This window comes from Pseudomyrmex gracilis, unplaced genomic scaffold, assembly GCF_002006095.1.
Source record: "Pseudomyrmex gracilis isolate BER0280 unplaced genomic scaffold, ASM200609v1 scaffold_74, whole genome shotgun sequence".
Lineage (NCBI taxonomy): Eukaryota > Metazoa > Arthropoda > Insecta > Hymenoptera > Formicidae > Pseudomyrmex > Pseudomyrmex gracilis.
The window spans coordinates 208,184-225,067 of NW_018020658.1; the positions used below are offsets into that span (position 1 = coordinate 208,184).

The following is a 16,884-nucleotide window of genomic DNA, read 5'->3' on the forward strand; positions in this document are numbered from 1 at the left end:
AGAATCGCAATTTCGATACGTTCGCTTTGTGGCGCGCAGTCATGGCCGACGCGGAGAAGAGCTACGTTCGAACTGTGTGTTCGTGCCGCGTCTCTTCCTCGCGATTGATTACCTCGTCCCGCGCGCGAATATCTCACTCACAGCGTGCTATAAAGCATCGGCCAGATTGCGACGATACGATAATTAATCGTCGAGCATTCGCTGATTATCGTCGAACTTCATGGCGAAGATTCGCTGATTATCGTCGAACTTCATGGCGAAGTCGTATCAAAAACCGTAACGTCACTCGCTCTCTTAATTTTCTCCTCGCTGCCACTTACGAAAGCCCTCGCGACGAAACCACGTCAGAAACGCTATTCTAAGTAACTATTGGATTAATATATAATAATAATTATTATTATGTAACATATATTGTAACATATATTAACATCGACTTGTTCTCCGAATCTCTATAAATTTAGGAACTTATATATATGCTTAAATTCTCGATTTGTAAGTTAATGCTTATTGTTATCTTCATTGTTTATTAATTTTCTTGATTTTAATTTGTCTTTTTGTTATCTCAAATAATTTACACATTCATAAATAATTTATACATTCATTCGTACATAATTTATACTCAAATAATTTATACAGCGCTCATACTAATTTTATTTTTGTTCATTGTCTTTTGTATTTCAAAAAAGAGAGAGAGAGATCCTCCCTCCCGCTTAAATGTATGCAAATTAAAATTTTGTATAATGTAATAATTATTGTGTAACTTTTCAGAATGGATTTTGATCGTTTGAGGAAGAAGAAATCTGTTTTACCAACCAAAGAAATCACGGGGAACGGTGCAGAAGAAGGGGAACGGCAATGAGGAGAGAGCGAGAGGATGTCCCAACTTTCATTCCGCGAATAACACGACCTCTTTCTGGAGACTCCGCGCATAGAACGCGCGGACGCGACTCACGTCGCGCAACATATTCGTTACTACACCGTTACTACGCGTCACGAAGGTTGAATCACGGGTGCGACGATGTGTCACTAGGTGTTCGATTCATACATCAACGTGTGCGTTACGCGCGACGAACTGGCGCCGTTTCGTCCTGTTTTTCACGATTCGTGAAATTAACAAGTCAGACGTCTAATCGCAGCGCGATCATCCGCTTCCACCCCGTGGAGAACACACATTTTTGCATGGTATCCGAAGATCGCGCGCTGGAAAAATGCAGGTTAGAGAATTTAGAATCTGATCTCTTCTGTTAATTGTACGCATTTGTTTCTCGCATCTCGTAGAATAATGTGAAAATATCACTTAAAATTTTGTCTCGAATGTGCGTTTGCAAAGACTAGAGTGTTTAAAGGATTTTAACATATGGAAAGCACATCGCTCCGTAGTATTAAAAAATTTTAGGACTTTTGCATTAAGGACCATTGCTTTTTATTTTTCGACGTTTGTTCGAAGTTAGTTGGCCAACACATTTGTGATATTTTCACTCAAATATGTTTATCTATTTTTATATACACAATATAGCAAAATATTCATCTGATATAGTCGAATTGGTCCCGATGTTAAAATTATAAGCTACGACGACGTGCAATTAAATGTCAAATAAAATGTATGTACAAGTGTATACTACATCCTGTTGTGCTCAAACAGCACATAAAGAAAGAAACATTCGCGATATCTTACGCATATGTAAAGGACTCTGGGTGTGCAATGCGGAGACGTGAGCGGTTTGGAATTTCCCGCGTCCTGTTTTGCGTCGTTTCGCGTGATTTGTCGTTTTCTCGCGCTGATTTTATTTACTCGATATCGGTCTCGTGAATATTTTCTTTATATATTTTTTTGACATCAATTCAGGGTAAGATTAAACACGTTGAAACGTGTTCGTTGAAAAAGTTTTAACTTTCGTTTCATTGGTGTATTTTCACGCCACTATTTCGAAGATGCGACCACGATTTGCATATTATGAGTCATCCTTTTTATCTCGCACCATCCACTTTCGTGAGATTCTTGACATCTTCTGCAGAACTCGTTTGGAAAGGTAGTCGGCTAATGAGCTGAGTTGTTTCACGAATATAATTGGTCATTAGTTAAAAATACTAATGAGTGAGTTCATTCGTTATTTTCGTAGATTTTAATCGCACGTTGTAATAATCTTTTGTTTAAACAAGCTAAATTAATTTCCACATGCAATTACGCGCGTAATTACACGTACATTTAGATTTTGAAATGGTTGAACAAATGTAAAAATAATCACTTTTTGATATAAGTGAATGCAAGAACTTATGCCAAAGTTTTCTCACTTTATTCAAATGTATGTATACACAGTAGAGACTCCCATATCCAAACCCCCATTATCCGAATAACCCTAATATCCAAACATTTTATCATCCGAACATACATGTAAATATATTGAATATAAACATCGCTATTTATATAGAAAATATATATCCGAACATTCCGTTGTTCGGATAACAGAATGTTCGGATACTAGGATTCGGATAATGGGGGTCCAGATAAGAGAGTCTCTATTGTACATTCAAATAAGAGATAAAAAAAAACGTTTTCTTAATGATTCGGAGTACGTATGAAAAGCGTTTTAACAAAAATGTTTCAAGAAACATTTAAGGAAATGTTTTATAGTTTTAAATTTATTTCAAAACCCGGTCAAAATTAGATCATATTATTGGCCACGGAGCATCAAGACGCGATCGATTTTGGATATTCGACCACGAGTACCGGCTGTGGAGCGCGTTTGCGGGGAGCTGCGCGTTTTTCGGGGTTTCGACCTCGTTTCACCCCAAAATCCGGCGATCCCCCGAAGGGGAGCTCGGGGGACTCGGTGAAAGAAGTCGCACAAACGTGCGACACATTTAACCCATTTACGGTGCGGTGTTCCCCTTCGAGCAACAACACACAGTCGCTGATGATGATGGTGGGGAAGCAGGGTAGGATAAAGAGAACATTTAATTTGAGCTTGCGAGGAAGTAGTTGATTGGAGATGTGTTGGAGGTACGCCTTGTTGGCGTACGAAGGCAGTTGCTGCTCGACCGTTGGTCTCGCTGGACCCCGCACGCGCGCGATATTCACCCCGCTTGAGATAGCGACCGCGACGTCCCGATCCCGCCGCGTCGTCGGAGCGATTGATTTCGCAGACACGCACGTCTCGTCTCTTTGTATATATATATATATATTTATATTTACTTTTAACGCGCTAGATCACGTTTCGATCGCACGTGACCGAGCGATTTCGAGCGCCCGGTGTCGCGCTCTGAAATTCTGTATATCTTTTTTATCGGCCACGTGAGAAGTGATATAACTTATATATCGCGGTGCGTAAGCAAACAAGAGATTGGTGTAACTCAGTCGAACTCGACACGTCGTCAGCGACTGTTTGCGATATAGTTTTACGCACTGACTCAGGTACTTTGATACTTAGCAAATATATTGCGTGTCTCGTTTGTGATTCTTGTTTTCGAATTTGGTGATGATGGATTCTGCGCGATGTATGCCCGTCTTTTTCGTACAACCGATCGCGAGATTTGCTCGTTACTGAAAGTGAGTCGAGCTCCGGTAACTGTAAAAGTAAGATCTCGATTTTTTAACCGGGACTTATGTCATAAACCCTTACAAGTCTTGCGATATTAGCAACCGTCTAGGGGATATGTTCTACGTAAAAACAATATCAGCGTCACAATCTCTGTCTGTTGAATATTTTTTTTATTAATATATTATTAATTGTTGCGGGTGTGGGTATTATTTTGAACAACGTTCTAAAAACGTTCTAAAAATATACAGAAATTAATAATATATTTGACAGACGGTTGCTAATACTACGAGATTTGCATTTTTATGAAATGTGCTCCATATATGTCTCTCGTGTGCATACATTACTGACAATTACTGATAATTTACGTAAAAATAGTAACGCATTTAGTAGATTAATAAAGATTTATGTTGTCAACGCGCATAAAGTAAATTGCATTATTTTTGATAATGGTTGGAAGCATCGAAGTTAATACGCTTGCGCACGCAGAAGATAAATTTTTTTTTATCTATCGGGAGATACGAAGTTTATATTATCTATTTTTTTAAATACCTTTTTATTTTTTTTTGTGTTCTTTCTTTTTGTATTTTTCTTCAATATGAAGAATATAACAATGAGCTGAAGACGGTGATTTCGAGTGTTTCAAAGGTCGTTTAAATTGCTTGGTTTTTTTTAATTGTTGGAAATATTTTATCGTTGATAAATAACAGGCGGCAATTTGCAATAAATTAATACACAAATTTAAAGGTAAAAATACCGCCTGTCTGGCACAGAAATTTGAATTTATCGGAAAAACTAAACTTACATACACGTGCCGATCTTCGAGATTACGACGAGCAGCGAAAAAGATGAGATACGTGCGCGTTTAATTTTTTTTTTTTTTTTCTTGTCTATCCTGCGAAGGTGATATTTATGCGCGCGCAAATCATAATCTCGCAATTCCTTACGTTACGCGAATCTTCAATATTGCATTCGTTACGATCGGGCCCCCCGACTGCAGTTTTCCCCCTAATTATTTTATAGCGGTTGACCGAGTTAAGAGAGCAACCTCCCCCTCTTCTTTCGTTCTTCATCTCCCTCCGTGAAATACGGATATATTATCGCGTTTTAGAGCGCGAGTGTGTCGTTAATCGCACCACGCTCTCTTTCTCTCTCTCTCTCTTATATAAATAAAGCAAAGATTCATTCATTCATTCATTCTCTCTCTCTCTGACGACGTCGCAACGCGATTAATCGCCGGATTTCCCGCCGAGGACGCTCGATCGTCGTCACCTTCGTAGGATAGACAAAAAAAAAAAAAAAGAAAAAATTAAACGCGCACGTATTCTTTGTTCTTTGTTGACGCAACGTTAAAGAAAGACTCTCTACGTCGCACAATGGAGAACTAAAAGAGAGAAAATGGTTTTTCCTCCCTTAGGGTAGAATTTCTCTCGGGGATTCCCTAGGAACCCTCGGAACAAGACACACGTAGACAAGAGTAATCCAACACACTGAACGATGGAAAAAAATTGAGGTATGTGTGTGTGTGTGTGAACAGACCGATGACGAGACGTGGCATTTGAAAAAAAAAATTAATATTAAACAAAACATTGGTAATTTGTGTATTTGTTTTTGACGATTTTAACGACACAATACTGAAGTTTGATAACGTTTCCGCAAACGATCTAAGAATTCGTTTTGTGATATTAATATAGTAATAAAAAAAAAAACGAATGATCGCGAAACATCTCAAAGCTTTGCTTTACAAAGCCTTTGTGTATTGAATAATTTAATTTCTCCTCCTGTCTCTGTCTTTTTTCCTCTTCGTTCGGAAGAATACAATCAAATCCATCCGGAATGTCGTTGTTTTGCCGTAAAAAAAAAAAAAAAAAAAAACGACAAAGAAAATGACCCCGGTGATTTAGTGTCCGCGTACCTATGTTAACCAACGGTCGGAATGTACAGAGTGCCGTAAAAAGAAACGCGCGGATGGATCCAACAGGTGGTTCGAAATAATTTCTTGCAACGCGAGGGGTAAAAGGGGATGAATCCGAGGGACACAACAATACCTCTCTATTCTTTGAAGACAATAATGATTCACGCGCGCGTACAACGACCGTGTTGTTTTTTTTTTTTTCACTCGTCGCCCGCGTGTGTTCCGTCAGAAAATATCTCATTCGCATGCGACAGTGTATTATCCCCTCTCCCCCCCCCGTCTGTGTGTTTCTCCGTGATTTAAAAGGCGCGTTTATCAGCGCTTTACGCTACTTGAGCAAGCGGCTCGAACTTTTTTTTGTTTTTCGATTATATCTAATCGAAGTAATGCGAAGTGTCATCGGTTTTCGATATCACGTTCGCGCATACGTAAGCTTGATGTTTATATAACGTTTAACACACGAAGCTTAATGTTTGGGGACGACAAGTGTGCCAAGGGTAACTAATCAGATGCTGTTAAGAGATCGGTTCCTGTTATGTGGTGGAGCAACATCGCGAGCGCGTCAGCTTGATGAGAAAATTTTCCGACGTTCGCGCGATCGAAAAAAAAAAATTGTATTTCATCCTTGATTTTATCACAGACGTATTTTATCACGGTCGTGATAACGTGGCAACGAAATATCTCTTGTGTATCGTTTTTTAATGTAATCGGAAGATAGTTACATTGCGTCATCACTTACGAATCTTTGCGCTGGCAAGCAAATTCGTGTGCATTAGTTTTTTTTTTTTTTTTTGTTTTTTTAAATTACGATTTCGAAGGTGGGAAATCGAACGTTGCGCGAATATTTTATTTTGTCGCGATATGACTTGACTTTATTTCTGTTATATTTTCGCTCGACCGATCGATTGCAACGACGGATTATTTTACGAAAAACTCAACGTGCACCGCAACGCGCGACCACCTGTAAAACGCTTACCGCTTCGCGAGCTGCAATTTTTGCGGTGAAAAACCGCACACACGCCCTTTTGTCGTCGTGCGCGAAAAACTCGCGTATATATATATATATATATCACGTTGCTCAATCAAGAGGGATAGATCTGAAACACGTCGATGGAAAAACGTCGCGCGCGGACGTCTTTTGAAAACGACGTAGATAGAATCGTCGTGCGCACGAATACGCGTCAATTGCAATTGGTTTGCGCCGTTGGATTTCAATTTGTGTTTTCCAATTGTGTCAAACCATAAGCAAAATGTTATATTATTGCGCGTAACACAAGCTCTAGTCTTTGACGTATTCTCAGAATTTTTAGCGTGATTTAGAAACAGGCTTCTTTTGCGTCTCACGTTTTCTTCCCAGTGTATATCGAAAAATTTCTTCTCTAGAATGTTTTCAGCTTACATTTAGGTACGCATGTTGTAAATCACGATCGGACGGAAGTATTCAGGTAGAACTCGAGTAAATTTCATCCTTCCCTTTATGGGCGGGCCAATAGTTTTCTCATAGCGATTTCGGCTGGTCTACACCGACTGTATATTTTGGTGTAACTCAAGACAGGAATGGTTCAGTTCCTTGCTGGTGCCGCGTATTCGTCTGAGCTCAGTATATACACCGCATAGATGTACGTTAGGTGTACACAAAGTGGCTCTCAGAAATTAGTTGGAGCCAGTTGGTGTGGTCTCGTGTTCGGTTGATATACACTAGCGTGGTCGAAAAGTGCGTCATTAATTGGTGACAAATATCTCATTGCAGAGATCCAGGGAACAGCTGACGAATTGCAGCACGGCGACGTTGGCGACCGAAGTCGCGGAAAACGAAACAACGACCATATCCAGAAAGATCATGAATGTCTGCGGGAAAGGTATGCGCTGGACGCACATGGTGGATTTATTCCTGGGGCTATCAGGTGAGAATTTTTTTCACGAAACACAGCGCGAAACAATATCCTGTACTGTTTTCGTGAGAGAAAAAATTTGTAAGTTTTATTTTCTGCACATTGTGCGTTTTCGATGAACACGTGACCACGCGCTGTTGTCTATTTCGATAATGTACGCGCGCGCGCAGTTATTGACGGATATATGTCTCGTATTTAAGAATTAATACGGTTAATTGAGCGTTACATACGTTGGCTTTTATTAGCCCCATAATTATTCGTGTCCGCGACTAGTGCGCGTGTCTTCCACGCCAGTAGGAAGTGTTATCTCGTTAACTGACGCGACTAGCGTTATTGCATTAGTAAGCAAACCGCGAATAGTCGGAAGTAACATATCGCATGCTCTTCCTAAGCGGTGCGCCTTCCGTTAAGACCACGTCAACAAGTTTGAGAAGTCGCAAAATTGTATGCAAACCGATCAATCACGGACTAGCGAAGATGCCGCTATGTCGCGCGATTCGCTTCACGAATAAAATTTTGTCACGTGCGAAGACTTCGTCTTTTCATACGATAAATAAACAAGCGTTGGACAAGTTAATGGCTATTGTATGTACATGAGCCGTATCCTCTCTCTCTCTCTCTTCATGGTCATTGTTAATTCCGACAAAAATGTTCTTGGAAATTCGCTACGTGGATATTTCTGCGAAAACATCGCCGTAAAGAATTGCATTTACGATCTAAAGAAAGAAACGTGTCCCGTTACGTTTGCGTAACGTCGTCTTTAGCCTCAGAAATATAAATGCAACCGCAAAAGAAACTCTGGAACCGATGCGCTAATTGAATTTTAAATTAAATGTTTCTTAATGTAATAAAATTACAGTTAATTCGATTTTTTTTATTTCAATATCTTAAAATCCTGACGCGCGATAGCGAAATTCCGAGATCGTATTCGAATTCGGCGCAAAATCCTCGGTCGGATCGAAATTTTGAAAAGTCATGTTTTTTTTTACAAGAAAAATTTGTAAAATTTCTATTAAATAAATTGGACAAAAAACAGTGTTGAAATCTCTGTCCGCGCTTCTCGCAATCAACTTAACTCTTGTAGTGGTTACGCACTTGATCACAATTATATTGACAATAACCGACGAACGGCAGACACACACAGAGAATAGGAATATGAGAATTGAATCGGACTGTGTGAGGAACATTTTTCTCTCGCGCGGTGTGCGCGCGGTCGGTTGTACTGAGCGTGTAGTATCTCTTTTACATGGAAGCGCATTGAAACCACGGGGATGAAACCACGCGTGTAATGAAGCCCGACAAGGAAACCGCGAACTGTGTAATGCAATATTACGGCCGGCTGTTCGACTAGAATTTTTACGGGCTGCGTGCCGGTTTAAATACCTCTGTGCAACTGCCACGTAATGATGGCAATGAGTCGTACGTTCTCGCTTCAAGTACCCGCACGTACGCGTGTGCAACTGTTATTCCCGAAGTGAGAGAGAAATATATCTTGTTTTGTCATCTTGAAAGTGAAATTTATTTTGTTCGTTAATTCGCACACACAATAAAAATGTTAAATATTATTTTTATCAAATAATTAATTAACAAGAAAAGCCCTCGGTTACAAAAATTTTTAATATTTCACACATTCATTAAAACTACTCAGAACGAAACATTAAATTTGAAAAACGCTCGGTTTTTAGATAACAAATAATACGCAAGGTCACCATCAAGCGAATATATTGATCTTTGATAGTGACGCTCGATATTGATTGATATTCACTTCCGTGTTGTTATCAATTTACTATTCTGAACATTTTAATTTTTTGTACATTTCTGAAATCAGTTCTTTCGACATCATTTGGTTGTTTCTAAACCATTAGTCTAGACTCCTCTCGAGTCTATCCGTGTGGAATGTCAAGAAAAAAAGAAAGAAAAAATATGTCTCCTTAGAGGTATCAAACGGAGTTTAACGTCTCTTAACTGATTATAGCGTGGTCATGTGTGTCACACTCTGACGAACGTTATATTCTCCCCCGCAACGTTTACACATCCAAATATGTTCCACTCATTGCCCCGTTTCGCTTTCTCTCTCTCTCTCTCTGTTGTAGCTCTCGCATATGCAGCGAGAATGACGCGCATAGTTAGTCAAGATCGGGTTAAAGGAGATTCAAGGCTAATTTCAATTTAGAGGGTCCTCCTGCAATTGTAAGCGTAAACCCGCGTGTGTGTATACGTAGGACCCGCAGTGGGAGAGTATTCGCAATAGGTGGTCCGAATTGTCGAAAGACTTTCGAATTGCGCGATCGCGAACTTTATACTTTGTTGTTTATTTTATTTATTGTCAATTATTAACGTCGTGGTTTTTAAAGACCACTTGTTTGGACAATGGTTTTTTAAAACTATAACGTCTTTGATAATAAAAAATATAAAAACATGTCGACGAAAAAAATGCATTATCAATTCAAATAGATGTTGAGTTGTAAAAACAGGTTTTTACAAGAAAAATTTTTTTTAAAAAAAAGCAGTCTTGTCTTATCTGTATTACGTAGTCGCTTCTCTTGAGCGTCGCGTTCGCGTACGCGCACGCGTATTAAATTACGTGATGATAACACGAAGAATATATAGCGGGTTCCCTAGTATTAGTAAGTGAGTACTCTCGCGATATTGTCCATCGGCGAGCGAGCGAGCGAGGAGGACGGACGTTGTACGTAGACAATGACGTCTTGCTTGAGCTATTTGTGGTTAGCTGAACAAGACAGTTTTTTTCGAGTCGTGCGTGAGAGAAAGCAGCGGGAAATGAAAGCCAGCGACACTCGGAAACAAGCAACATCGCTACTCGAGTGGCTCTATTACAATCGATGTGCAATCGGTGCGTATCAGAGAAAAAATCATGAAAATATCTCACTTATCTGTCTTCCTTCTACAATATTTAGAAGCGACAAGTGTTAAGTGCCTAATTTTATTACCAATTGCGTCGCTTGCGCGACAAATGAGCGACACGTAGATGCGATCAACGCCTAATTTTTTTACGTCCGAGTTACCGTACGAATATAACAATTTAGAGATATATGACGTTTCTCTTATCTCACCAAACTAAATACGCGATATAAAAAAACAAGGTAAATTTTAGCAAAAGTTTTAACAGCGTGCATCGTGTTGTTTTTTTATTCATTTCAGTGATTCTGCTCGTGATAGTTCTGGAGCTGAATCTTCTGCCACGTGTGTATTCGATGGGCTTCTTCTGCAACGATCCGAAAATCTCGTTCAAGTTCACGGGCGACACGGTCTCGATGGGCATATTGATAGCCGGCAGCGTCGTTCTACCTTTAATAGTGGTAAATTTGCTCTTTCTCTAGTTTAATGTAATTACAACAGTGCAAAATAAAAAGAGAAAGTAACAAATTGAAAACTATAAACGTCGTTACTTATGTACAATAAAAATATATGCTCGTCTGCAGTAACTCGAGTCCTTGACATTTAAATATTCTAACAGTGTTGCTTCACAGTCAAGTAGTTACGTTTCATTTTTTTGTCAGCCGTAATATCAATAATTTCGCGATAAAATTGTATATTTACATAAATGTGAAATAGAGAATAGGCATTATTTAGATTTTTTTTATAATAATGCATGAAATAAATTTATGTAAAAATGAGAAATATATTATAATATATTTCATCTATTTCCGATGCGCTGAATGTGTGCGCATAATAATTTTTTAATTTCTTTTAGATGGGAGCCGTGGAATATACTTGTCCCGTTGAGTGTTACGAAAGCGCATCGAATTGCAGCAGAAACAGACGAATCTGGCGTTGGTACTATCATTACAGCGTAGGAATTATCGCCCTCACATTAATTTGCAGTGTCATAAAGCAAGTGATCGCGGAACCGCGGCCGCACTTTCTCGACACGTGCAAACCACACGAAGCGAGCAACTGCACCGATGAGTAAGCATGATCTATTATTTCTTATTCCTTTTTTGTCCTGCTACCTAGGTTCTACTTCCTGGGACGCAATTAGGTTGTCTTTGTGTTAACGACGTGTTAGGCCTTAGAAAGGCGCAAGTGTGTAAACAAAGTGTGTTCGCGAGCATGTGAGTAATACGCTTGCATATACGGCTTGAGAAAAACGGAGTAACACATATATGTATATAACTGGATGCAATATTTACGATAAAACATACGTAAAACTAGAACAGATATGACATTGACCTTAAATTCTGTCGCATCACCTGGAATATAAATCAAGACGCAGTTTTTTATACAGATAAGGAATATGAATGTCACATAATCAAATATTTATCCACATTTCCATGTGTGCGAGATAACATTTATGCAATCTTTTATATTTTGAAGTAAACTTTGCTTTTTACTGCTTGTTTACAACAAACAAAATAAATGTTAACGTAAATTTTTTCTTGCTGCTCGGACACGTACACAGTCGGTTATATAGAATTCTATGTCTTTCGTATCATTTTTACAGATATATCAGGTTTTACACATGCACAAATACTGAAACTTCTCAGTGGTACATCAAAGACGCCAGCAAGTCGTTTCCATCTGGTCACTCGGCGCTTTCTATTTACACGAGCATTTTTCTAGTGGTAAGAATTTGATCTTTCGGTCACGTTCAGCAGAACGCAACGTGATTACTCAATGTGATTAGCGATACTTTTCAATTATCAGAAGTTTCCTGACGAAGCGGAAAATCGTAAAACGATGACAAACAGTTGCGCAATGATTGAGTTCTGCTGAATGATGATTTTTTTTGTTAACTTTAGATAAAAAACCAGCAAGTCATAGTTTCCGGTATATGTATATATTTCGTACAAGTTCAACAACAGCAGATAATATAGAGAACTGCGATGGATTTTTAACAGCATCCGGTACTCCTCGTGTATTATCGATAGTCAATATTTTAGTGTGTGAAAAAAATGTTAACAAATAACGGCATAAAAATTTGCATAGAATTAACGAACAAATAATCACGACGATCGAATTCCTCGAAATAAGTAGAATTTGAATTTTCTGAGAAAAGGAGTTAAATATTTCGACAACCAGCAAACCTTACAAAGCTTCGAACTATTTTCGTGCATTTTTTTTCCTCGCCGCCGAGTCAACAATGAGTCGAGTTCGATGGCGCGGAGGAATTTTATTTTTCACATTTTATAAAAACTTGTTTGTCTTTCTCTCTCTTTGTATCCGCGCGCAGTGGTACCTGCAGAACCGCCTGTCGAAGCGAACATTGTTGCTGAAACCGTGGCTGCAGTGCTTCTCGGCCATGTGGACTGTGATATGCTCGATGACTCGAGTGGCCGACAACCGGCATCACTGGTGGGACGTTCTCGCGGGCTGCTCCATCGGATTCGTTTTTGGTCTGTTCGTCGTCGTTATTTCTTGCCAGCACTTTCGTCTCGAGCGCCTCGGAACGACGCACACGCTCAACGAATACCTGGACAACGGTCAGATCGGCGGCAACGCGAAACAGAGCGTCAAGAAGCTGCTTAGCCCCGTAGTGGTCGAGGTCTCGGAGAATCGGGAGATGAAGAACATCGAGACTACGCGGACGAAATAAAGTGCACGAAAAAATATGTTACGTCGTAACATATATATATATATATACGATACGATTTGAAAGATGAGAAGTGAGGAGATGCATGGACGTTCCTAATTATGAAAATGATCGAATTCCAGATCTGATTTTCGTAGGAAGATGCGACCTTTACGTAGAATTCTTCGGATAATATTAGGAATATGTTAGCGCCTAGAGTCGGTTGTTTTTCTTTTCGAAGTACATGCGCGTGTAAAGAGTCGCATCGTATAATCGTGAACAAAAAATAAACACTTTTCCCTCGGAGCTGTGTTCTTTTTTTGCCACGATCGATCGATCAAAGAGTGATACGACCGAGAGCACTGTTGTATCCCTTTGAGAGCGAGGAGCGCACGTAATGGTATTTTTATTTAACTCACTCAAACTGCTCAGTATATAGTAGTCGAACGTTTGTATATAATTATGCAATTTGTACATATACTATATCATTCCGTTAAAGAAATACACATATCAATAGTCGCAGGCATATCGATTGCGAAGTTTTCGCGAATTCGAGGTACCACTAGAGAAAGTATCTGGGAAAAAAATCCCTTTATGTGTATGAACAAATTCCATAATACAACCGGATCGAATTTTTTTTTTTTTTTTGTTTTTTTACATATGCGAAAGTTTTCTCCGAATGTGGAAAAAAATTCTCTCGTATTTGCGCATAATCGTAGACTGATTTTCATTTAGGAAAATCTTGTTTAGTTTACGAATTTCGTTAATTTTATTATATTGCTTGCTGCATGCGCAATTTTGTAACATAGTGAATGATTTGTGCAGTAAACAAAAAACAGGTGACGCACACACGTACCTTTAAGCAGAATATCGAACACAATGCATAAAAATAAACTTAATCGCTCGAATAACTGCAACGCAAGATTTTCTAGATGAAATGCGAAACTTTAGTTACGTTTTTATTTTCCAGACACTTTTTGTAAATATTATATTAACTCTTAACCCGCGAACTTTGGTATACGTCGTCACAGATGTTTTAATGTGAACTTCGCATAGATTTCACATAAACAAAATCTCGCATACATATCGTCCTGATATTAATCAGTGACGCGAGGCCAGTTTTATCCGAAATTCTTCTCACAGAATACAAATAAATAATCATGCAGAAACGATATCGCGGTCAAAGAATCGTTTTTTTTTTGTTGCACATTCCGAAATATTAGATTTTTCCCAAATTTACATATTTTATCGCACGTCATACATATCGTAACATTTTTACTTGACTTGCGTGAGAATAGCAGCGGAACCTCGTTTCTATGTTAGACAACAAAAAAATGTTCAGAGAAGTAAACACGTGTTTTACAAGCAATAATATGTTTTTAGTAGATATTACGATAAATATTACAAATACGAATCGTTTTATTACAGTTGGGAAGAATTTCGGCGCGAGACAGAGATTATCACATTTTTATATGATTTCTAAACTAGCAAATTTCTCAGTTTTAAGTGTCTCTTTAATAGAGTAGGTTTTAGAGATTTTTCTCATCAGAGGAGCTATCTTGTTGCCACATCGACTTTGTCAACTTTAGATCGCTTTCTTCTAACCGAGATTTTTCGTTTCTTGTATCGGAAGTACTTTCTAATGAAATATTAAATGCGTGCGTACATACGCACGCGTACGTACACACGCGAGGAACATAAAATGTTCACCTGTCAAAGTTATGGACCATAAATATGAGCGGTGTTTGTATACCGCGATGTAACCAGCAATACGGAGGATAATGATAAGTTAAGCAAAATTAAAGTGATTACATCGTACGTGAGTGTGCTTTAATACACACGTTGTCGATTGTTATTTTTATAGTGTATTACGCTTACCTCCCGTAAGAAGCGTGTTATTTAAGATAGCGGCCGATTTCCGGCCGTGCAATTACGTACATATACATATGCGAGAAAATATTGTAAAAAAAAGTATTACGTTTGAAAAATAATAAACGGGACGGGCTAGTCATAGAGTCGTCTTTTTTGTTAAAAAAAAAAGCGTACTTTATATTTAATTTAATTAACGTCTGTCTGTGTGATGAGTTTTATCATTATTTATCGTGCGATTACGATAGATTTCGCAATTGTATGTACGTGCTGTCGCGACTTATTTACGACCAAGCGAATCTATTTTCTTAGACAATAATTTCCACAGTCGTAACAAATACGTAATATTAAAAGTACAACATACACGTTCCATTCTTCTTAAATCAATTAATCGAAATAGTTACTTATAAATGCAAACGAAAACCGAGATAAAGTATTAAGCTTGGAAAACTAATATAAGTACGTGTGTATGTTTTTGTAAATATAAGAAAACAATTATATACATTTCGATATATGCGTGTATTATTGTAAATACAAGACGTGTAACATGTGTACATCTTAATGCACATGTATATTTCTCTTAGATATTGGTACAAAGGTTTTTTTTAGAATTTTAGGGCCGTACCGGTTGCACAGCCACATTGAATTATGACGTCAGAAGCGAGAGAAATTTATATAAATTTAATTTAAAAAAAAAAAGAGAAACATTATACATATATAAAAAGTCATTCTTTTTCGAGAAGAATATTTAATAATTCGAGAATTATCTTTTACATTTCCACTTATTTATTATCTTTTTTAGATTTTTGCAATTTGAAAAATTTGCGACCCAAATCCAAAATTAACTCGCGAAGATTGCTTCGAAATCGTTCTTGTGTACACTGATGTAATTTTCTGTTGCAAGTGAGAATAAGATGTAAACATGAAATCGACCGAGTTTTCGTCCTTTTGACTCTACATCGCACAAATAATCACGTTTCCTTTTTCTCGCTCTTCCCTTCAAGTCATAGATTATAGAAAAACTCTCTCTGTCCCCTCTGAACCTCTCATTTATTATAATTATTATTTTTATGCAGATAAAATCCAGTCGTTCGCGTGTGACGCAAAACCACTCGCACAGAATGAAATCCATTGGGAGAAGATGGGACTCGTCGACGAGCGAATCGCGGAAAAAAAAAACCTGTGGCGTTTTCTCTATAAAATGATCCACGTGCACGTCCCAAGATACACCATGAACCAACTATCCATCTCCACGCTCTCTCTTTCCCTCGCAAGCGAACGGATGTGCGGCCGAAACAACGAGCGATTTAATTTGGTGGCCGTGCGACGGACGGACAAACGGGCCGAAGCATTTTTTCGTCGAGGCCGAGTTTCTCTCTTTTTCTCTCTCTCCCACCTTCCTTTTTTTTATTCTACCCTTTTCCTCTCTCGACTCACGCTCGCCCTCCTTTTTTTTGCTCCCCCGACGAAACAATTGGTTAAGGGGGTTGCACGCGCGGAAAAGGGCATGCGGGTGTGGGATGCTCGAGGCGCGTGAGGGAGGCGAGGCAGCGTCAGGAGGAGGAAGAGGCGGACGAGGCGGGGTGTGGTGGATGAGGAGTAGCGGGGGTGCGCGGCGGCGTGGAATGAGATTGGCGCGGTACAGAGAGTGCGGCGCGAAGGTTGGATGAGAGAGATGAAGTGGCAGATTAACGTCAACCGACGTAGGTCATTCATAACTGGGCTCCACGGCCGCGGCGGTGTGCGCACGGCAGCGCGAGCGAGCGAGCGAGCGAGTATACGCGGATGCATTCGTTCGTAGGTACATTCTATACGTACGTGCATGCACCGCGGGGGTTTATACGCGCATACGTCTGTATGTATATACGAGCCGGAGGCCGAGCACACGACGATTTATAGAATTGGAAAAACGATATCGGAAAAATAGTAAACTTTATTGATGAATCCCTTCCCGACCTCTAAGCGATATCACAACGAGCGCGAGTCGACCGCATTCCCGCGGTGCTACAGGTGGCATGTAAGCCAATCGACGATTCTCTCCTCTTTCTCCCCCTGCTCCTCCTCCTGCACCTCTACCTCCTCCTCCTCCTCCTCCCGTCTCCCCCGCGACAACCGCCTATCTCACCGCATACTCTTTGA

At 39.3% G+C, this 16,884-nt stretch overlaps 1 protein-coding gene across 4 annotated transcripts; it reads left to right on the plus strand.

Annotated features, from left to right (window-relative positions):
• The first annotated feature begins 176 nt into the window (after nt 1-176).
• LOC109854833 (phospholipid phosphatase 1-like) lies at nt 177-15,481 on the plus strand. 4 transcript variants are annotated; one of them, XM_020428340.1, is made up of 7 exons: nt 177-362; nt 769-1,214; nt 7,202-7,355; nt 10,506-10,663; nt 11,059-11,273; nt 11,809-11,929; nt 12,538-15,481. In XM_020428340.1, exons 2-7 carry the CDS (start codon nt 1,209-1,211, stop codon nt 12,898-12,900), a joined length of 1,017 nt encoding a protein of 338 aa, XP_020283929.1. In that variant the 5' UTR covers nt 177-362; nt 769-1,208; the 3' UTR covers nt 12,901-15,481. The 4 variants fall into 4 exon arrangements, with proteins under 4 accessions (XP_020283929.1, XP_020283931.1, XP_020283932.1 ...); XM_020428342.1 differs by lacking the exons at nt 177-362; nt 769-1,214 and adding exons at nt 3,202-3,412; nt 4,954-5,049; XM_020428343.1 differs by lacking the exons at nt 177-362; nt 769-1,214 and adding an exon at nt 3,202-3,412.
• The last annotated feature ends 1,403 nt before the right edge of the window (nt 15,482-16,884 follow it).